Source organism: Alligator mississippiensis, chromosome 2, assembly GCF_030867095.1.
Source record: "Alligator mississippiensis isolate rAllMis1 chromosome 2, rAllMis1, whole genome shotgun sequence".
Taxonomy (NCBI): domain Eukaryota; kingdom Metazoa; phylum Chordata; order Crocodylia; family Alligatoridae; genus Alligator; species Alligator mississippiensis.
The window spans coordinates 284,795,869-284,819,060 of record NC_081825.1 but is presented as its reverse complement, the minus strand read 5'-3'; the positions used below and the strand labels follow the sequence as shown (position 1 = coordinate 284,819,060).

General features: G+C 43.5%; 1 protein-coding gene across 1 annotated transcript in view; it reads right to left on the bottom strand.

The window, feature by feature from the left end:
* DYNC1H1 (dynein cytoplasmic 1 heavy chain 1) overlaps positions 1–23,169 on the bottom strand; it is a 65,610-nt gene extending 42,441 nt beyond the window's left edge. Inside the window, exons 1-20 of the mRNA XM_006270410.4 lie at positions 22,874–23,169; positions 16,552–16,639; positions 15,681–15,854; positions 15,228–15,483; positions 13,769–13,955; positions 13,317–13,588; positions 12,979–13,206; positions 7,064–8,140; positions 5,975–6,154; positions 4,974–5,123; positions 4,523–4,669; positions 4,262–4,402; positions 3,893–4,069; positions 3,659–3,769; positions 3,455–3,574; positions 2,962–3,201; positions 2,305–2,460; positions 1,812–1,925; positions 786–896; positions 498–707 (exon numbers count right to left, since the gene is read on the bottom strand). Coding sequence (XP_006270472.2) covers positions 498–707; positions 786–896; positions 1,812–1,925; positions 2,305–2,460; positions 2,962–3,201; positions 3,455–3,574; positions 3,659–3,769; positions 3,893–4,069; positions 4,262–4,402; positions 4,523–4,669; positions 4,974–5,123; positions 5,975–6,154; positions 7,064–8,140; positions 12,979–13,206; positions 13,317–13,588; positions 13,769–13,955; positions 15,228–15,483; positions 15,681–15,854; positions 16,552–16,639; positions 22,874–23,138 — 4,404 coding nt within the window. The 5' untranslated portion in view covers positions 23,139–23,169. The remainder of the gene's footprint in view (positions 1–497; positions 708–785; positions 897–1,811; positions 1,926–2,304; positions 2,461–2,961; positions 3,202–3,454; positions 3,575–3,658; positions 3,770–3,892; positions 4,070–4,261; positions 4,403–4,522; positions 4,670–4,973; positions 5,124–5,974; positions 6,155–7,063; positions 8,141–12,978; positions 13,207–13,316; positions 13,589–13,768; positions 13,956–15,227; positions 15,484–15,680; positions 15,855–16,551; positions 16,640–22,873) is intronic.
* Between the last annotated feature and the right edge of the window lie 23 nt (positions 23,170–23,192).

The window sequence follows — 23,192 nt, the reverse complement described above, 5'->3', positions numbered from 1 at the left end:
AAGAAAAATCAGAAGGCCTTAATCCTGATGCATTATGTTCTAAAATATAGAAATGAGTTAACTGACTTTTTACTTCGAGGACTATAGGTTTAAACCTTGAACTACTTTAAAACTCTTTAAAAATGGACCTAGAAAAAAAAAAAAAGGTGAACTGACTGAATACAGTAGTAACTGAATTAGTATGCAGAAGTAGTTCAAAAGCATTTTCTATTGCCCATCTTAATATTTTAAGAATAATTTTAGCAATTTTGCATGAGAGTTCTTTAACTTCAGTACACTTAAAAAGCTTTATTTCCTTCCTGAAGCAGTTATCTTTGTGCAAGTGCCATGTTATGAGTTCTGACATGGCATTTGCTGAGTAACCTAGAACTGAAAATACTGCAGATGTTTTCACTTCCAGCTTCCTCTGTATTCAACAGCCCACTTCTAACACGTGTTCAGCAAATCAAAATTCTTCCCACCCTCAAGATAGGTCTTATACATAGCAATATACTAGCCTGTTTCAAGAACTCTTCCAAAGCCATCTCTCCTTGAGCCACAAGCAGCACATCTTTGACAATTAATTCATTTTTCTGCAAGTCAACATCCCAGATCTGTCCCAGGGTTAGTTCAGAAACAACCCAGTTAACATGAAGTCTCTTCATCAGCTGTTTCCAATGACGATCTTTAAGAGCTTCAGATTTCAGCTCAATCACCAACATGTTTATCTATAGGGAGAGAAGACTGGAGTCAGATAATGCATTTAAAACGAAAATTTAAATTAAGAGTAAATTAAGTATACCAACCTTCATGTAACCCTTCAGAAGTCTCTGAACATATTCATAAGAGGCATACTGCCGCAAACGAGCAGGAAAATTTTTCAGTTGGTTCAGTAAGCCATCCAAGTTTTGTCGAAGCTGTTGGTAAAGAAAAAAAAAAATAGAAGCTGTTAAAGAATTAACCTGCTACCAGCTGCTTGCAGTAAATAGAATGGATAGTACAACCATCAAGTTTACTTGTAATTTGTCATCTTTATATTTGTTAAGTAAATGCCTCATGTTAAAGTGGCAATAGTAACATTGTCTAGTGCCTCAAAATCCACAATGTTGTTAGAAACAATTCACAAAACGTGTAAAATACTGCTAGTGTTCTATGCCCTTTAAACATCCGAATAACATACTAGATGGATCAAAATCGTATAAAACTGCAAAGTCAAGACCATTACTTATAGAGTTAAGAGAGAATATTAAAAATTGGGGGGTTTGTTCTACATCTGCTTTATAAAAGTTAGTGTCTTTTTGTAAGTTGCTCTGAGCCTTTGTTGAGAAAGTGGCATAAAAAAAAAAGAAATCAATACAAACTATTTAAGGTAGATTCCCTAGGCATTTCAAGAACATGCATCAAGTAAGTACTAAAACAACCTTTTTGTTAATGAAGCTGAACAAGCATTTAAGAAATTACAATTTGAATAAGCTGACCTGAACAAGAATACAACATAGCATTAAGTCCTGTTCCCTTTAGATATGGCCTGTGTTTTTTCATTCTTATAAATCAAGATGTGCACACAAGTTTTGTAAGCTTAAGCAAGCTGAAGTTTAAGAAAGAATATGCACCATGTAATATGGAAGATTATTCCACCTTGTTCAGGTCTTGCCCTTCTACCTCTCTGCCAACAAGATGGCAAAAGAAGCACTAATAGATTCTGGTTCATTTCTGAGTTAAGCATGGGACTATATTCTAATAGCCCAGTACTTAAAATGGCAGGATGAACTTTGGAGAGTCACCCCATTCAAGTAAGTGAAATTATAGCTTCTACATGTATGAAAAAGTACCTTGCGAGGTTGTACTGAAACCCAGGGTTGCTCTTTCATTTGATCGATCTGCTCCCAGACCTTGGAAAGCTCAGACCAGACTCCTTTGAGGTCCTGCAACTCTTCAAGAGCTACCTGTTGTTCAAAGGAACATGTCAAACTCACATCAGGGGTATAACAGTAGGGATAAGGTAAGCTAAAGAATTCTAAAATCCATGAAACTCAATGGTTCAAGGTACAGTGACAGAACAGAGAGACTTTACCAAAATTGTGGGAGGGGGAGTGGAAGGGGTTTCTACTGAGGTTTAAGGCAATTTCTACAGTGAGGCTAAGGGTTGAACAGGTATGAAGACACACAGGTGGACACTTCCACTCATGGTAAAAAACCAAGCGAGAGAAGAGACCTCTGCTGTCTTCCAAGGCAAACGTTCCAATACATTCAGAGAAAGAAGAGATGGCCTACTTAATTTAAACACTAATTCTAGTTGCCTACAAAAAAAAATTTAACTCATACCTGCACACGTTCTTCACTGCCACTTAGAAGTCCAGTGTCTGTCAGTTCCAGGGCTTCTTTGGCTTTTGCACACTTCTCACGATCATCTTTCAGCCTACCAAATTTTCCCTCATAAATTGTAAGTGCCTGAAGAGCTTCTTCTGGACGCAAGTTTCCCTAAAAAGGGCCATGCGTACAAATGTTAGATTCAACCTTTTGAATTTAGCTATTGTACAGATGGTAAGCCTCATCAGAAGTAGCACCAGAAGAACTGCATCTTTTTGTCAGTTCTAAGGACTTCTCCATTTCCCAACATGTTAAGCATATTATTGCTCCCATCCCCAGATGAGTAGGGTTGTAAACAAAGCAAATGTGATCAGTTTCTATTTACACCTCTTTGTAAACTTAATCTCAGTAATATCCTTCTCTTGCCCTTTGTGAGGGTTTGGGCATCTTTAACTAGCTGTATCAGTTTCAGAAAGCAAAAACTAAGATAGGGGAAAAGCACAGAGGTTTTAAATGGAGCAAGGTAAGATAAAAGGCAAGTGCCTCTTACAAGGTTCCTGAAATTTCAGGAGAGTTCCATTTATGAATCAAAATGAAACAAAGCAAGTAAAGCTCTGTTTATTTTGAAGTCTATTAGCTGTAAAAAACAAAGTCAAGTACATCTGAACTTACTGTCACAGGCTTTGTTTTCTCCCAATCTGTCAAAAGGTCAACTGTGCGGCTCTCCACTGCCCGGTCTTCTTGGACAATCTTCATTTGCAGGTTTGCCACTTGTTGCTGAATGGCAGAATCCTTACGACGCATGATGTCATTGAAAGCACCCCACTCTCCTTCAATATTGTCAATGTACAACCAAGAGGAAGGGAACTGGAACCGCTGTTTCTCAAGCAAGCGCTGACCATTGCGGTAAAGCTACAAGCCACAAAGTGATCTTAATATGTAACTATGCAAGTAAAATTTCTAGCCATATTATACTAAATATTAATGCTGGTTTACAGCTTAGGGCACATTACGAAACTCTCCAATCAAGATTCCAGTTGAGTTACTAGGCTTTGACAGAGTAATTTTTCAGTGGGCTTAGATTAGGTATTATATCAAGTCTTAAAAATGGCAAGTGTTCAGTACTGCCAGAAAGCAAGCCTTTAGTAGGAAACAAATAACTTACCTCAACTTGTTTTTCAAACTGTTTGATTTTACGTTTCAGGGACTGAACATATGTGATGAATGTCACTGCATCTGACGTGCTAGCAGTATCCACTGAATGCTGCTCCAGTTCTTGGCGGGACTGTTAAAAGGAAAGGGTCATTAGTTTAAAAAACTAATGTAGTGAGTTGGTCTCCCAATAAAGGAATTAATGAACTGTTCTTACCTTGGAAATCTGCGAATGGAACTCAGTCATGTTCTGGCCTAGCATTTGACCAAATTTGCTGAGTACTTCCTTATGCCAGGAGTCATATTTCAAATTCACTTTAGATTGTACCTACAAAAAAAAAAGAGATTATGGCATAGTCTGGTTACATTGTTTGCTGATCCCGTAAGTTTCATTTTTATGCATCTTTAAAAGGGAAGCAGGGGGAGAAAGCTTGATGCATTAAGCACTTACCTTGCCATAGTCTATGATAACAGGTCCAAATTCTTTCCTGGTTTCTGCATTGTCAAAGGTTCCTCTGGCCTTTCTTATCTGAACTAAGAGGGCTTGCCACTTATTTAAGTCTTCTCCCAGACGGTTGTATATATTTTCAGCTTGCATATCCCATAAGCATTGGTATTGCAGCCAAACCTAAAATACATAAAAATCTTTAGTGTAAACAGCAAGTTTACAAAATACTGAAACTTGCCTATTTTAAATAAACTATTATTTTTGTCTAACTGGCTACAGGTTGGTTTACAGATAAATAAGCACTGAAGTGCAAAGAAAGGTGATGGCCAGAAAATGCACGTTGAGCAATCAATATCAGAATGCATGTCTTACCTTGACATACTGTTCAACCTCTGTTACAATTCCCATGACTGCAGAATAAGATTCCTCCAATGCCGCAGGGCCGTCAGGCATCCGTGTTAAAGCATTGCGATAGAACTTCTCTTCCTCTGAGAGCTCATAGTGCACACCCACCTAATAGGATCCAGATATAAAATTAGGATGCATCAGGTTCATGCTACATTTAAACAGAATTTCAAGTACTTCCAATCAGAAGAGTCTTTGATTCATACATACAGTTTTTATCATGCTTACCTGGTATCTCTGACTTTGGATTCTGGGTAGTGATAATATAACCATCTTCCAGGAAAACATTTCTTGATACAGCTTGTATCTGCAGTCTTCAATTGGCGGATTCAAGTAGATGACCTGGTTGGTTATTCTCAGTTCATGCACAATGTTCTGCAGAAACAAAGAAACCTCACATTCAGCTTCATTTTGCTAAAACAAAGATGCTTGGGGCAGCAGATGTCTAACATACAAGGTAACTTTTAGATAAAGATCTTTCAATCTAAAATAAATAAATAAATAACAAACAAACAACCCCCCCAAAGAACAGTAAATTTTGCCAATCTAAAAAGTAAATTTAACACTTATCTCCAAGACCAATTGTAAAGCAGTTGTGGATAAAGATTTAAGTTATGTTTTAGGGCAATATTAATTGCAAGTAGTTTTACTTGAGATTTATAGGAATTAAACCACTTACTTTGATTTTTGGCTCCCCACCAGGCTTGTGGCTGACCTGGGGGGCATCTGTATCCATGTCAACTTCTGCTTTGTCATCAGCTTGTCCAAGAAGAACTTGGGTCCAAGCTCTCAGCCCAGCTTGTAGACGAACCCCTAGTATTCTTTCAATCTAAGGGAAAACCACATTTTAATCAAATACAGTATCTTTCAAGACTCTTGCATCATGTATTTGCTTCCCAAAATCCTTGTAAGTTCCAAATGTTGTAAGACTGCTCCGAGACAGAAATCGGGTTTTAACTTGCTTCCCTAATTGATTACATCAATTCTGTTTAACCTTCCTCAAAAAAGAAATTGGATCGTGACAACCATTTTAAAATATGGACTTGGAAGAGAACCTAAGCAATGTGGAGAACTGATCATTTGTCTTATTAGCTTAAGTAGCACCAGCTATATTACAAACAGTAGTCTTACTTTGTATTATTGGAGCAATACCATGCCCACTTAATTCAACTATCATTTAAGCCTTGTGCTGTTATCCTTCTACCTCAAGACTTGAAAGCCATTAATTCCAATAAGTAATGGTGCCCTGACAATACAGACCTTTCTTGTAGGGTCAATACCTGCCACAAGCTGAAGTCTGAGAACTTGGAAGTAGCAGAGTATTTCCCTATGTCACCTGAATGATGAGCCAGGTTGACAAAACAGACTACTGTGCAAACTTTAAGAATAATGCTGAGTTGTGTGTTCTGCCACCAGATGCAACTCGGGCATCTTGCTATGGTTCCAGAGCCAGGAATTTGAGCCTTATTTTAGATTCATGTCAAAGCCTGCTTCCTGCCAACCCAACTGTATATGGGTAGTTGGTCATTCCAGTGTTAGAGTCAAAAGGTGGCTCAATGTAATGCTAGCCACATCACTTGTATGCTACTAGTAATAAAACTGGTGTGCCTAAGCCATGTTAGCTCAAAGGGCTGTCAGGCCCAGGCAGACCATTGATATACCTACTGCAGTGAAACCTACCTCCATATCCAGCTTATTGACCCAGATAGGTAAGTTGGAATAGGAATGAAGATTCAGGTCATCCACAGCTTTTTGAACTCTGTTAAGGATTTCTGAGAAAGTTTTATGATCATACATGCAGGTTTCCAAAGATCGAACTTCCAGGTCTATTTTCTCTTCAATGATGAGGAGATCATCCACCTGAGGAAATACACATTTGAATGGTATTACTTTGATACCAATAAGCCAGGTTTCATTTTTAGAGCATCATTTCTCTCTGCCTAGAGATAGATAGATGCATTCATTCCTATAAAATGTGAAAAAAACCCATGCTTTATTTTTCCCCTGAAGTTTTTTTGCTCAGCATTTACTGGGAAGTTCCCGCAGCTCAACACAAACATCTTTATTTAGACCAGATTAGTGGAAATTTTTTAGCTGAAATAAGATACCTTTTAAGACCCTATGCATATATTTTTCACTGTAGAAGCCCGTTTAGTACTGAGTGGGCATGTCTACATGAGATGCTTAATGTGCAGTAGCCTAAGAGCACTGCACAGTAGCATGCTGGGCAAAAACTGTGCTAATGCTTACTATGCAGTAAGAGGCACAAAAAAACCAAAACAGACACCAGTGCTACTGCACATTAACTGTAGGTACTGCGCATTTAGTTAGTACTCCATTAAATACTAACTAAATGCACAGTAACTATTGTGCATGAATGAATATGTAGACACGCCTAGTAACAACCTTATATTTTGGTTACTTATTGTAGCCACTTCGCTCTCTGGGTAGAGTTTGTGTATATTTTTGTATTTAGGACTAGATAAAGTAGTATGACCCATATCTTATTCAATTACTGATCAATGACTTTGTTACACTTTGGCACTATGTCAAATCTAGATTCATAGATTGTTAGGGGTTGGAAGGGACCTTGCAGATCATCTGGTCCAGTCCCCCTGCTCTAGGCAGATTACAGATTTAGATTAAGTTGTCATAACAGGAAGGTAGCTGCTGTCCCCAGCAATATACAAGCCAAGACTGACATACTTTGGGTTGCATATTGAACTTAACCCTCACTGTTATGCACAGGGTTACATCAGCAGAACAAACCTTTTCTTGGAAGTTGAAGACCGTCTCTGCCAGACGCTGTACATATGGATCAAGTTTGTACGATTCCCACACCAGTGCAATTCCTTCAGCAATCAGAGCCTGCACTTCTTTCTTCAGACCAGCAACTAAAAGTGAGATAGTGTTACGTTCTTCCACTTTCTCACAGGTCCGTTCATACGTGCGGACACTTTCGATGAGGGAAATAGCAAAGGGATAGAGCTGGTTTGCCTGGTGAGCTTTGTTGACAATTGCTAGTGGAACACGGAATCCAAGCCATTTAAGGTTGCGGACTTCTTTTGAAAGAGTGATTATTTCTGGAAGGAAGTTGACTTTTAGTTTGAGAACATTTCCTGTTCGGCCCCTGACACGAGTGCTTTCAATGGTGAATATACGGCCAGACACACCAAGGTTGCGCTGCTGAACTTTCCTTGCCCAATCATCAAATATTTCTTGAGTGTTGAGCTTCATGCGGAAGCTATCTCCATCTTGCTTCAGCTTCTGACCTTCAACGTGATTCTCCCAACCTTTGCCAAGGACATCTTCAACACGCTTCATGTATGCTGTCAGTTGCCTATCAATCTGTTTGGCCCAGATGATAGACCCAGAAACTGGAGGCAAGTCACGGACATGACTCATCTTACAAGCTTGACTTTGTGGGTATTGCACCTTGAATTTATCGTGAAGAGACTCAATATCATCTTTTACACGTTGGATCAATTGTGTTTGATATTCACGAATAGCACCTCGAATGTGAGGTCTGACAAACAAAGCGTTGAACCGAGAGAAGATTCTGAACATTTCATTGGCGTTCTTTGCTGTGCCAAGCTGGTCTCGTAAACGGGCAGTGATTCTTGTTTCAACTCTATCAATTCTTTCATCATATCGCTTCATTGCAGCCTCCCAGGCTTCTGTACCTTCCTTGGAAACATCCAAGCCATCTACTTCCTTGACATTCTCATAAGCAAGATTTACTTCTTCAATGGCATTAGCATCAGCAGCATCAAAAAGAACTTCTGCTACTTTCATGTCCTGAGGTTCAGGTACATCTCCTTGATTTTGTTGGGCAACAGCAGTGACCTGCATAAAGAAATCAGTTTATTAAGCACTACAGGACTTAGTTTAAAGATGGCTTAATCATGCATGTGTAAGTCACAGATTTTACGTGGTTATTATAAAACCTACAATTAGTTTGATATTTAAAGCAAAATACTTAGCTATGACCAACTAGATACTTTAGAACCTTGAAGGGCTAATAAAATTTGGGTAGCTTTTGTTAATCTGAGAATAGGACAATAAAAGCCCCCAAAACAAACAGGTCCCACAGCACTATACACTACTTACCAAAAAACAACATTCTTACTGTCGGGACCGAGGGCGGTCTAAGGCTATGGCCAGTAGCCCGGACCATCAGGTGGGGTTTTTCCACGACGGAGTAGAGTTAGGCACGGAAGCATATTGGTTGTACAAAGAAAGCTTTACTCACACTGCCGATGGTCACAGTGCAGGAAGGAAACTTGCTTGAGTTACAGTTGCACACAAACAAACAGAAGTGAGATCTCTTGTCGAACTGAACCGAGATGAGTCGTTGATGTACGACTCCGCACGCTCAACACGGGGGTACATCAAATTTTCCACTATGACAGGGGGTGGTTAGAAGCTGATCAGGCCCCTATGTCCTCCTCCAAGACACACGTGGAGTTTGCTAGGCTCCACAGCGCGTTTAGAGTTCCCCACGAGATGGTTGTGGAGTCCTCCAACTTGGGTGGAAACTGCTCTAACCTTTTATATGGCTAGCAAGCCAATTGCTAGCCACCACGTAGGAATAATTTAGAATTGACCAACAGTGGGACACTAATTTGCATACGTGTGGCGGGAACTCTTTTGCACTGGGGTTCTCTCTCTGCAGCTGAGAAATCCACCGTGCAAAGAAAGCTCCATGTGGCGGGAAAATTCCAATGTGCCGAGGCACTAAAAATCATTGGGTTATGACATGCCCCCTTGCCGATGGCACAGCTGGAATTCTAAACCACATGCGCGTCGTTTGAGTTGTCATGAGCTCTCTCAGCTGGTTCATAAGTTAAATGGTTAAACAAATTCAGACAACAAAATAAGTTCATCGAATCAGATAATAGCCGGCACTAACACACAGAGACATAATTATATTCATAACAAGAAATTCAACTATCAGGACTTCAGTAGGTGTCATGGCGAAGTCACAAGTCAAGCCCTCGCTTCTTCAATGACGTTCTCTCTCTCTCTCTCGGGACTTCCCTCCACCACGCACTTTGAGTCCTGGACCTGTAAAAAGAAAAATCCTCAAAACGATAAATTAACCTATATTACAATATTTACATGGAACCGTGCGCGATAGGGCAGTCAGTTAGATTTGCTGCTGCTTCCCGCTTTTTCACAGCACATAATACAGGTGCTCGGCACGGCTCCGCTTTGGACGATTTTTCTCTTGCACGCTCGTGGATACAACCAACACGGAAGTAGATGGCAAACACCGCGGGGTCTTATCCAAGTTCAGCAAGATGAAAATGTCGATGACAACATTGAGTCGTCGTCGTCTAGCTTGTCTGGATACTGAAAACCCAGTTCATAGGCCAGTTGCCATTGGCCTACATCTCCCAGGATTCAGAGTTGTCGTTTAGTGAGCCCAGAATGGTTTAGGAGGAATCCAAACATGATTCGCTCTTCGGGCGTTCTCTGTGGCAACGGTTGATGATCAGATTCGCTATGGCTTGCGCCCTGAGCTTCGATCGGGTATACAGTAGATGGATGCTCCCAGTCGCTGGGTGTTTTTGACTTCATAAGGATGCGCAATCGGGAAAGCTGACGCAAAAGGTTGCTTGCAGGTTGACCAACCACTGGGTTGAGGAAAATCTGGAGGACAACGGTGTTCTTTCCTCCACAGACCTCAACACAGGCTTTCACGCTGTTTAGATTTATTGGAACAGTCCCAGGATTTCACAGATGGCAGTGAGGCCATGGCCCTCTCTGCTGGGATGTCAGTCCCAGTACACATGCTCTGGGGTTCCAGGAGCAGTATGAGATCCCAATGATGGCCAGCAAAAGTTGCTCCGCGCTGGCTTTTTCCGGCCATCCATCATGCCATGCGTGAGATTCCTGACCGACTTGTCCTGCGGCAAGCACCGGAAGCAGAATGGGCCAATGAACGTTGAATGTCACTGTGTTGATGTCGATGGCATGCCCTCCGCTCCACGAGGCCCGCCGGATCAGGAAACTTGCCTCTTCCAAGTCCAGCAAGTCAGACCCAAAATTCCACAACTAGGCGCCCCAACCACATGGCTAGGGTCTCTTCAGGCTTGATCTTTGACTCCTCGTATAGTTCCTGCAACTCAGTTCGAGTACGAGCACAATAGGTGGTGGTACAAGCTGCACTCGGTGGATCAGTTGCCTGGCAGGTCGTTGTCACAGGGCGAACTGCTGCTAGAGCCATTACTGATTCTGGTAGGAGGGGAGGATGCTCTCCTCTGCTCGATGCTCCCTCCCTGTGGCAAGAAGGCGGGGCCGCCAGAGGCGACGTCACTTCAGTGGGTAAGACCACTGGACGGATTCTCGCTTGTTCTTTTGAAGCTCCGCCCATCTTTTCTGGCTCCTCCGCATGTTCTCTTCTTGCTCTGCGCCATCTTGAAATGGCATTTCAGGATCCTCTCTCACAGCCGCATCTTTAGCCGCCTGAACGGCTGCGAGCAGCTGGGCTTTTAAACTTGCATTTTCCCGCATTAGAGTTGTCATAGTATGGAACATTACACTTAACATTTCCCCCCTGTCGCATTTTGGGGCTGCCCCTTCAGCTGCGGCACGTCCCTCTGTCTCCAAACTCTCACGGAGATCGGACGGGAGCTCGCGGCTCCTCAATCTAGACAACACTGCTTGGGAACTAAATTGATTCTTCGTCTCCTGCACATATCGCAGGCAGCGGGTATACTTTGGGTCGAGGGTCGGGTCTACTGTGCCCACCGGTTTCACTCGGACTGAGGATACGGTGCCCCCTTCCTCTCGGGATCTAAATAGGACCCGCTCTCCACCCATCACACACCCGAAAGCTCTGGGGTGAAGATGTGCTTCCTTCTCTTCTCCCTTCAGCGAAAAGTAGCTGCTGATGGGCCTTTCACCCGTTCCGCCCGCCTGATGGTAAGCAATATGTGCCTCTAGTTCTTCGGCGTCTGTTACGTGCCGTTTTCCACTGCGCCAAGGGCAGTTTCTCACTAACTCTAACTCCACTGCGTCTTCCCCGCATCCTGTTCGTGACTCCATGTCGGGACCGAGGGCGGTCTAAGGCTATGGCCAGTAGCCTGGACCATCAGGTGGGGTTTTTCCACGACGGAGTAGAGTTAGGCACGGAAGCATATTGGTTGTACAAAGAAAGCTTTACTTACACTGCCAATGGTCACAGTGCAGGAAGGAAACTTGCTTGAGTTATAGTTGCACACAAATAAACAGAAGTGAGATCTCTTGTCGAACCGAACCGAGATAAGTTGTCAATGTACGACTCTGCACTCAACACGGGGGTACGTCAAATTTTCCACTATGACAGGGGGTGGTTAGAAGCTGATCAGGCCCCTATGTCCTCCTCCAAGACACACGTGGAGTTTGCTAGGCTCCACAGCGCGCTTAGAGTTCCCCACGAGATGGTTGTGGAGTCCTCCAACTTGGGCGGAAACTGCTCTAACCTTTTATACGGCTAGCGAGCCAATTGCTAGCCGTCACGTGGGCATAATTTAGAATTGACCAATAGTGGGACACTAATTTGCATACGTGTGGCGGGAACTCTTTTGCACTGGGGTTCTCTCTCTGCAGCTGAGAAATCCACCGTGCAAAGAAAGCTCCATGTGGCGGGAAAATTCCAATGTGCCGAGGCACTAAAAATCATTGGGTTATGACACTTACAACTTGTACTATGGTTATTTTCCAGCATAGCACGGAGCAATCCAAACTTCATAGTGCATGTCCTATCCAATTTATTATTATTTTTTTAATATAGAGTTATTGTTTCTTAATTTATGAATAAAAGCCTTAAAGTGTGCGCTCTCGCTCTCACACTAGCTTTACTAACAAAGATGGAAGAAATTAAGTTTGAGACAAATGAGTTAAATTGTTAAAGGAATAAGCAATATGAAGACTGCCACTTCTGTGGAGATGAAGATCACAAAATGTTCCAACTAAAAAGGAAAAATTTTACTTGAGAAAATCTACACTATTTTCAAAGCCTGATGTTGGCATGTAGAGACAGTACCAGTACAGACTAAATTCAAGTTTCTAGTGTAGTTTAACTTGGGTCTTTAACCCCACATCGATTTTGTGGTATTGTTCAGATCAGAGACAACTCAAGCAGGGTGCAGGGCCCAGGGCAAATCAGCCTACATGGGGCCCCGCTCCAGGATGCAAGGAAGCTGGCAGCGGATTTGGCAATGAGGGGGGGAGAGGGGTGCCAAGTGGCCGGAGACACTGGATTTGGTGGCGGCAGGGGGTGCCGAGTGGCTGGATGTGAAGCTGGCAGTAGTGTGGAGTTGCTGCAGCCACTCTGCCGGGCCCCCCAAACTGCGGGGTCTGGGGTGGTTGCCCCAATTTGCTCCCCACAAGGGATGGCCCTGGTTCAGCTTGCTTCAGACAGCACATCAAGCCACTTATATCAATGATTGTAAACTCACAACTCAATCAACTTACTAACTCTATTAAGACCTTAATGGTTTTGTTTTGCATGTGACCTCAATGCTCCTGCAGTCAAGGAGTTAAAAGTAAAATTCCGTTTTTCCTATTAAAGACATTTAGTGAGTGGGGCTACTAGGTCTACATACAGTTTCTCACATGTTAACGAAAGTCTAAGCCAATACCAGTAGTAAAGAAGTATAGTAGGTTACTCTAATTAAGAAGGAGGGAACCAGTACCTGTGGTCTTAAGACTCTCACGATAACCGCTCTCAGCTGCTCATGTTGACGCCTGAATTTCCTCATTTGATCAAGACGAGCCTGCAGCTTTCGGTGTGCAGGATTGATACGCCACACCATCTTCAGGTTCTCTTCTCTCTTCCTCTTCACAATATCCCTCAGCAATACTTGTAGTTTCTCATATTCATCATCCCAAGTTTGGAACACTTCAAAACATGCAACCATAACCTGCAAAAAGATTAACACTGGAATGTTTGGCACTAAATGCTCTCCCTCAAAAATGTTACTTTTGGTATAGATTTACTGTATTAGGTACCACTGTATTTGGCATCCAATACCTTTTCAAACTCTTCGTAGGCAACATGCATCAGTTTTCTGGTTCCCAGTACTTTCAGGAGCTGAGAGCTCAGGTCTCTTGAAATTGCCTCCACTAGACGCAGCGCTCTTTGAATAGGGTACTTGGTATTTCTGATTTTTCTCAGATGTGTGAATATTGCAACAAGTGCCTGCCTTATTTTGTCCAATTCCGTGGCAGATAACAAGTCATTCAGAGGAAAGTCCTTCATCAGTGGATTATAGTCATTCACGGTTTCCAGTGCCTGTTTTAGACCTAGAGGTAAATGCAGGAGATTTTGACTAAATGGCTTTTCACTGCTAATTCTATTTGGACAATTTGAAAAGGCAATATATATTAAAAATGCTAAATACTGTAGACTAAGGTTAGCTAGTGTATCTTGACATCAGTTCAACTACAATTCTTTAGAAGTTAGTGGAAATGGCAAATTTTTACCTGTGTCTGTATCAAAACTGACAGTAGCATGAAAACGTTTGCCATGCTTCAAGATGTCTAGAGTTAGGAGGACTTCTGGACTTTCACGTTTCTCCTGAATTCGGTACAAAGCACGTTCTAAGTTCAGCCAGAAACTGATTTCCTGCAAAGCAGTGCCTGATGCAGGGTCTCTATCTAATTTGGTCACCTTGAAGATATCAAATTAAGAAAGCAATGTTAATTATGCAGAAGAAACATCTGCCTTCATTAACAAAAGTATAAACCTGCATTAAAATAAATAAATACACAAGGCCTCACCCAATAGTTCAGCATGGCAAAATGGAAAGTTCTGTTCTACACTAAGCTATTGCAACACACACGAGTGCAGGTGGAGATACTGCAACGCAACAACCATATTAAGAATGTGTAAGAATCAGCAAACCAGAGGACCTGATATCCAAGGAAAGACCATTTCTTTTGGCATACGAGCTACATGAAGGAAGAAGTGAAAAATTCTAAAAATCTGCACAGGACAGACTCAGCTCAGATGTTGAGCCATAGAAGTTGCTGTTACTTTGGAAAAAAGGAAGTGTTTAGCACATTATTTTTACCTGGTTTAAGAACCCAGCCTGTATGACAGATCTTGACTGGAACTCTAATCTTATCCATATTTACAGGTCTTTGGTGGGGGTACACTAATCAAATCCTAGATCCCTGTTTTGTTGAGGCCAGCTCTTGCAAAGCAGGAAGCCCTATGACTTCCCACACTGTGCCTCAGTGTACCAATGCAGGAATAAAATCAATCAATTTAGCCTCAATACCATGGGAAAAAAAAAAAAAAATCAAAAAAAAAATCAGTATTCCATCTTCAGCTGGATAAAAGCTGGGTACTGCAATATCTACAACACATATGCACACCTTGATTGAGTACATGACACATCTACTGGATAAGCATAGATCACTTCTGCTTAACTCCATCGGTTCAACAACAGTAACTATTCACCTATTCTAGAACAAAGGACTCAAAGGCATGATATTACTCCAGCTAAAATGTATTATTATTGAACTTTGATACTTATCTTCAAAATTTAAAGACCCCACCCCCCAGTGGAACAGGGGCCAGTGTCACACCATCTTTTTATCCACAGTAGTAGTAATTGCAAATATTTTTCAATGTAATTCTGCCCCATTTCATTTTAATCATTTCTGACCCAAAAGAGAACAAACTAAATTACTAGCCAATTTTTACTTTTAAGAAATCTATCCCAAAGCAGAGAACGCGGGTTAGGTTCTCTCAGCTTGTGTACGCTAGTAGCTTGGCTACCCTAACTTTCAATGGCCATAAGTCTGGCCTTATGTTGCATTTCCTCCCAGATCAAGAGTTCACAGTTAAGATGCCACTATTTTATATGCTTTCAGATACCATAAGGACAGGAGTTTCTAAGTTATGATCAAATATTTGCTGTTTCTGCACTTTTACCTTCTGTATCTCTCTAATCCAGCGATTCACTCCAGACTGCAGCTGGTTGAGGAAAGTTGGATCTTCTACTTTCTCACCAAAGTCTGTAACCTTTGGCTTTTCTCCACGTTCGTAACACTGCTTGGCAACATTAGTGATATTTGGATGAATTAATAAACTAATCTCTGGAATTTCAATGTTCTGCTGCAAGTGCAACAGTCCCATTTCAAGCTCTGCAATTTTCTTCTCAACTGAAGGAGCCATTTTATCACCATCCCTGAAAGAACACAGGTAAGTGAAGGGAAGAACCAAGAATCATGCACAATTTGCACTCATGCAACTTTAATTGTTTTCTCAGCTGTCTGTAGCCTCATTAATTCTGCTAATTGCTTGACTTTGAATTGTGTGTTAATTTTCAGTTCCATTCTTTGATTGTCACAGGAAGATTACTATTTGTATTAACAGAACAATTACCTGTCTGCTTTGCCAGACTCTCTGATATAGGACTTGAAGAAGGGAGCAACAGCATTGCTGATGAAAGAATGCAATGTTTCATAAGGAGAATCTTCACTGAGGGTAAGCACTCTCAATTGGGAGGACACTGGTTTGTCCGCATCGATCACTGGTGTACGCTTAATGAACGCCAAACTGTAGAGTAACCAAAGAGAAGTTAAACATGTGATCCCAAACTGCAACAATTAATTTATAGTAGCATTAGTTAGATATGTTGAACTAATGCGAGCTAATTTAATAAGCACACTTTTGGAAGATGCAAAAACCAACATTTTACACATTTAAACAAAAAAAGTTACTTTTAGGTTTTAAAACAAAAGCATCCTGGACTCTTGACAGGCTGAAGACTAGACATAATGAACTCCAGACTTCTATTTGAAAGGACCTACCACTTTGTAGTGGTACCAGGTACTTAAATGTCCAAGATTTTCAGTCAACAATGCTGGAAAAGCAACAGGAGACATATCTACAACAATCCACAACATTCAGACTAGCAGGTTTTTAGCCATTTAGCCTAGTTACTACTTTAACTGTATATAAGAACCAAGGTGGCAAGCAGTATTAGCTAAGCACAGGACTGGGAATTGGTAATTTCCAGCTAAGATCAACTGCTTTTCACCTCCAAATCATTTGTTCTCCATCAGATTTGGCAGCTGTAAAACAGGGATAAGCTTATATGCCAAGAGAGCTACTCTCTCAGTATGTAAGTGAATTGGTATTTCCCAGGTAAGAACTCTGATAATGAACTATGAAGAGTTGCTGTGTATTAGCCTGGCAATTAAATGATTAGCTTTTCCTAGTTCTAACATGCTGTAGTCAGTCTTGCACTCACCTGTTTGACTTCACACCATAATGAATGTCAGTATTAATGTTGTAAGAAATGAACTCTTTTTCTTCTTCTCCTTCATCTCCCACATCCTCTGCAAAAAAAGTTTTTAATGAGAATCATTTCACAAATATTTAGAAGCCTACTGACAGGGCCATTGGGTGGGAGGGGGGCACATGAAATTGGGCTGGCTGCCCCAGGACCCACGGAGCAGCTGTGGTGATTCCACACTGCTGCTGGCTTCACATCCAGACACTCGGCACTCCCCCCCCCCAAAGTGCTGAATCTGCCACCAGCTTCCTCACATGCGGGGCGTGGGCCCCGCACAGTCTGATTTGCCCCAGGCCCTGCACCCTGCTCAGCTAGTCTCTGCCTACTGAACTCCTCTCCACTCTACTGCCTCTTATCTGTACCCAAATCAAAATAGCAATAAGCAGAGGTGCTCAACCTCTGGCCCAAGCGCTGGCCCACAGTGCCATGGCATCTAGCCTGCCAAGCTCCTCACAGGTCCAGAAGTTTGGTGGCAGGGAAGCAGTGGTACTACTGCCCTGCTGTCAAATCTCTGGATCCAGAAAAAGCCCCAGGCCTGGGCCTGTGCACTGGTGCCTGTGGACCGGTGCCTGATCCCAGCATGCAGGGCCAGGTAGGGGCAGCACTGGACCCAATCCTCATGTGCGAGGCTGGGAGGGGTTGGTGGTGGGCCCCTAGGGCCTAATCTTGGCATGCAGGGAGGGGGTGGCACCAGGCCATCAGGGCCCAATCCAGCCTGTAGACTCATCTGGCCTGTAGAGCCAAGAGGTTGAGGAGCACTGGTGTAAAGCATCATACCTTGCCATTATGTTGCCTTGTGCCATAAAACTTGAGTTCATGATTTGAAATATCACTTGCCATAGGTTAATAAAACACTGTTACCTGGAAATGCTTTAAGAATTAAAACAGATCGCCTGATTTGTATAAATTCCAAAGGCAACTAAATAAAATAAACATGATCTTGTCGAAGCAGGATAGAACATACCACATACTAAAAACTCTACTTGAGGGGCCATATATCTCGATCTCAGAAGGCTATTTTGGGGTTGATAGGTTATAGATAAGGGAGGCTAAATCTGAAGCAATCAGTTTATTCTATCCACTATATGATACAAGCTACTGTAGCAGTAAAGCTACCAAGTACAATAAAACTTCATACACTGTTTTCATAAAGCAGACTGATAATTCCACCCACCCCACCCATCTCCAAATAGTCTCTTAAAAAACACCAAAAAAGAAAAACCAAAACAAGCTACAAAACTGAATTAAACTAAATTTCTTTACTGCGTTCTTCATGCAGGGGAACACAATGTATCAATCAGCAGCTGGGAAATATGAAGGGCAAGACAAAGGAAACACTGAAGAATCAGTAACTCAGCTGGTGATTCACACAATGATGTAATTGTGTGGATGCTGGCACTTCTGCACTGAAACCACTGCAATGCAGCACAAATCTATTTTCATGTGAAGAATGCACACCCACATGAGGAACTGGAGACTTATTCTGTTTTTCCCCCCCAACACCCTCCTTTAGAGCAAACTGAGAGGCTATTTACTCATAGTACTGAGCCCCAATCATGGGTGAGTCCCTCTTTAAAGCTAGGCACTGTAGATTTTCATAAAGATACTGTACACTGATAGAATTAGGTTGAAGCTACACTTAAAAGTATAGCTCATTTCAACATTAGTTATCAGCACTATTTAATTTTCAAATCACTGTACAAGACAACTGTCATTATCTAACAAAAGTGTCAGGAAAGTGAGAAGCTATGAGCGTGCACGCATGCGCGCACACACACACACGTGCGCGCGCGCACATGTTTCTGGACAAAAACATTGTGTTACATTCCCAACACACTTAAAAATAATATAATTTTAAGCATGAAAGTAGTCTGCCTATTACTGAAATTGACCAAAATTGAAATGAACCTATGGACAGTTTTAAGTTCATTAAGTAAATATTTAATGAGGAAATTTTAAAGTAATCTACATAGGCTATTAATACTTAAGACTGCTCCCTTTTCTTATAGGGATGCTCCTTTGTCTGGTTCTAGACAAAGGAGAGGCCAGCAGAAAAGCGACTGACTTCCTGAAATTTGGCAAAAGGCAACTCCAGATTCAGACTCACATTGGGCACAATTTATATATTTTTAGAAACTGATACTGCAGTACCAACACTTATACTTAGCAGTTCAAATCTAAATGCTAGCCCAAAATACAAAGGCTCATAAACATTCAGGATTACTTTGGTCTGCTTCCAATGAAATGGACAAGAGCTGTTTTGATGAAAAAGATAAAGGCAATAACTAGGTTTCCTGGGGGTGGGGAGGACAAGATGGGGGAAAGATGCCTCTGCTTTCCCACAAAGAAAACAATGCTGGTGGCAGACTAAGAGGTAAGGAATTTGCAAGGGGAGGAAGCAGGGCCAAACATCTATCCAAAGTCTTCTAGGTTGTGGCATATGATCAGCCAGTGAAATAACTTCTTTCATTTCTCCTAGTGGTGTAGAATGCCCACAGCAGTAAGACCTTATGTTAGATAGGGTCTTAATACCTTTTTTGGACTTAAAACAAAAAGGAAAATAGGCAGACAAGGTTCCTTGGGTGAATTTGAAATCTTTTATTAGACCAACCCAAATGGTTGGAGAATAGTTGTTAAGCAAGCTTTCGGGTTCAAAAACCCTTTGTCAGGCTAAGGACGCAGCAGCGTGCTCTGCAGCGTCCTTAGCCTGACAAAGGGTTTTTGAATCCGAAAGCTTGCTTAACAACTATTCTCCAACCATTTGGGTTGGTCTAATAAAAGATTTCAAATTCACCCAAGGAACCTTGTCTGCCTATATCCTTAGACCAACACGGCTACAACCTAAACCCCTGCAAAAAGGAAAATAAGAAGATTTGCTGGAACATCCAAAGGGGCTGAACTGGAAAGCATACTGGAATAAAGGCAGACAAAGGCACTATTCAAAGGGGCAAGTGGGAGCAGAGACAATAATTGGAAGTCTCAAACTAAAACCTTTCCTGGAGTCAGAATCAAGAGACACTGACTTCCATTTAATCAAGGACACAATAGAAGTTACCAGGGTAGATAAAAATCAATGATTACCACCCCCCACCCCAAAAAAAAACCTAAAAATTTGTTGTTAGGATGTTTTGTTTTTTTTAACTTATAAAAAGGTAGTTTTAATTTAAGATGCGTTAAAACTCAAAGACATCATCGTGGAATAGGGATTATAACTTCTAATTATACACTGAGACAATATATTCATGCAACTTTTAGAAGTTTTATAAATAGGTCACAACAGGCCATGGACTATATTGGGGGCCCAATCTTATGAGGTTCACAGAAGCTCCCCTATAGATTAGTAAAGATTCAAGGAAACTACTCTACCCAATGGGACCCAGTGCTCAGTCTAGAAGATCCCATTAAGCATCTCTGGGATGTGTAGTTTCAGTTCTCAAACTGTGGATTTGTCTCCAGAGATCATAGGCAGACAAGGTTCTTTGGGTAGATGCAGTATATTTTATTAGACCAACTGAATAGTTGGAAAAATTGTTCTTTGCAATCTTTTGGGCACAAACTCCCTTCTTCAGGCACAGGGGATTTATTGTCTCCAGAGATACTACAGGGTTACCATATTTCCAGCATCAAAAACAGGGATACCTGGGAGGAGCATATGTTTATGGGGGAGGGGGGCAGGGGAGAGGCAGTGATATGGCCTGCCTCCAACCCACAGCCCCCTGCCACGCTGGTGCTCCTCACTCCTGACTCATAGCCCCTTGCCCCCCAACCCTGCACTCCCCACCCACAGATCCCTGCTAGACACACACTTTCCCTGGCCTGCCAGGACCCACACAGGGAGCCCCAACAGCCAATCACCAGCTCCAAGCAGCCAGCCCAGTACAGCAGAGGAGGAGCAAAAAACCCAGACATTTGCTCTTATTTTAGAAACCTGCTGGGACTCAGGACAGAGGGCCAAAAAAACCAAACCAAACAAAAGAAGAGGATATGTACCGAAAAACCCGGAAGTATGCTAACCCTAAGAGATAACATCCTTGCTAACCACTGGTGATGTGTAGGGGGTGCATATGTACCCCCTGTGAAAAGGCAACATTGACACTACCAGCAGTGCCTACAGGCGGTTGCTGCTCACCCGCCCCCCCACAGCGCCTGCGGCCGGTCTGCGATTGCCACCAGCGGTATCCGTGGATGGTCCACCTCCCCCCTACCACTGACAGCGCTGTGGCCGCCCATGGGAGCTCGCTGCTGCCATTCTCCAGCTGCTGAAAGTGCTGCCGCCACTTGCAGGAGCTCACTGTGCCCCACCCAGCCTCCAGGGGCAAGCAGTGTTCATGTTGTTAACAGCAGGATATGGAGATGAAAGATAACAGACCTGATTACCCACTCACCAGCCCTACTGTCTCTCTACAAATTTGTGTACACACAGTCAAGCTTTTGCCTTTCTCTAAAAGTGCAAAGTTTCAAGTCGTCATATGAATAAAGTATACCAAACAACAAGAATGCAATCATTGTTTTCAACAAAAAGTAACGATTAAATTAAGGCTTCCTGACCAGTGACTGAAATCGTGATTTAAAAAAATTTGACTTAAATCAAATCCACCCTGCAGGTTACTGAATATGCACATTTGATGACATTCAGAGTACACCAGTCAATTACAGAAGGGGTTAACTAGTTTCGTTTACAGCACACTATTTGCATAAGCAATATTTCCATGAAAGCAGTGTAAGCTATAGAAAATGCAACTGCTCTTTAGTCAAAAATAAAAAGCTAAATATCCCACTACTAAAGAAAGAAATTCTGAAAGCAATACCATTACATATTAGTGTCTCAACTAAGAAATAAACCAACACTCTGGCATGCAAACATCTACCCATGCTGCATGTGAACCATTGGTAACACGTAGGGGGTGCACGTGCACCCCCTGAGAACCCCAGGTGGGAACCTGAAGTGCACTGCACTTCTGGTTTTACCACTGGCTTGGTGATCAGCCACTGGGGGGCCCCCCCGGTCAGTGATCTGGTGCCCCCCACCCGACTCAGGAGGTGCCAGTTGCCCATGATGCAAACTAAGACAACTTAGGGCTGTGCTTCTGTTGAGGCAAATTTTAGGGAAGAGCCTAAGCTAGTGATGGATACCCTGGAAATATTCCACTAGTTTCCCTGATGCACCAGTTATCCAGAACTGGAATCGGTGTCAACTGGCCTTGCTCACAGACAGACAACCTTTTTTCTCGGCACTGACTCCACTTGCATATCGTTACAGTATTTAAATGAGGACAGTCTGTTAATAATTTTAGAGGCTGAGAAAAGACAGCTTACTAAGGAACCCAAGAAAGTTTCCATAACACAGACAAGGCTGAAAGGCAACTAAATGCAGTAACAACCTGGCTGCTCTGTCATAGCATTTTACAGCTGTGAGATAACAGGCTACATGCAACCCAGAAAACGAGGGTGTTCTGTTCTAACCGCCTGAGCTGTTGAAACAGCATCTTCTTTTTAACCAGTTATTTTTACAAGGGCTAGAAATGGAAGAGGACAGCATTTCCACTGGGGTTTGGTTTGCTGGCTCAGCCTTTTAGCACTTGGCACGTTTGCTGTGCCACACAGCAGAGGGAGGATTTATGCTGGCAGGTGACAGCCAAAGCCTGCAACAAAGAACCCAGCAAGCCCGAGGCCTGCAAGAAGAGCCTGCCAGGCCCCTGCCCACAGCATTTGCTGCTGCTGCCTGGGCACAGTAAGGCACACACCCAGGCACTGGGTGGGGTGTGCAATCCTCCCTCTCCATTGGGGGGCTGGCATCCTGCTGTCCCCTGCTTTCCTCCACCTCCAGGAGAAGGGGATGGATCCAAGTCACCAGGTCAGGGCGGGGGCTGGGCACCGCCCCCGCCCAGGAGAACACGGGGGGGGGGGGGAGGACACGAGGGCGCATGCGCCACACACCGGGCCGGCCCGCACTAGGGGTGGGGCCTGACAGCACCGCGGCAGCAACCTACTCCCGCCCCTCCCCCCGCCCGTGACAGCGCGGGGGGAAGCGCGGGCCCGGAGGGGAACACAACCCCTTCAGAGGGGCTACCATAGTGACGGAGCCGCGGCGTCCCGTGTGCCAGGCAGCCCCCCCCAGGGGTTGCCATGGTGACAGAGGCCCCACCCCCTCGCTGAAGGGGGAGGTGGGGGATGGGTAGCCGCCGCCGCCATCTTGACAGCTCGGCAGCATCCGCCTCCCGGGAGGCGCCCCCGCCCCCCCGGTCCCTCCCGCCCCGCGGGCCCGGGTCGCGCTCACCCTTGAGCGTGGAGCGCTCCACCAGCACCGTGTGCACCTGCGGGTCGGACAGGAACTTGCGCATGTGCTCCACAGCGCCCTTCTCCTCCAGCGCCGCCTCCAGCGCGGCCGGCGCCTCGCCGCCGTCCTCCAGCAGCAGCGGCACCAGCTTGCGCAGGTGCTTCTGCAGCACCGACACGTCGGCCACGTTCTGCACGGCCGAGCCCGACACCTCCATGCCGCCCTCCTCGCCGCCCCCGCCGGGGCCGCCGCCCGAGTCCGACATGCCGAAGCAGCGACAAGTCGTACCACTGCCGCTGAGACAGCGACTCAGCACTGA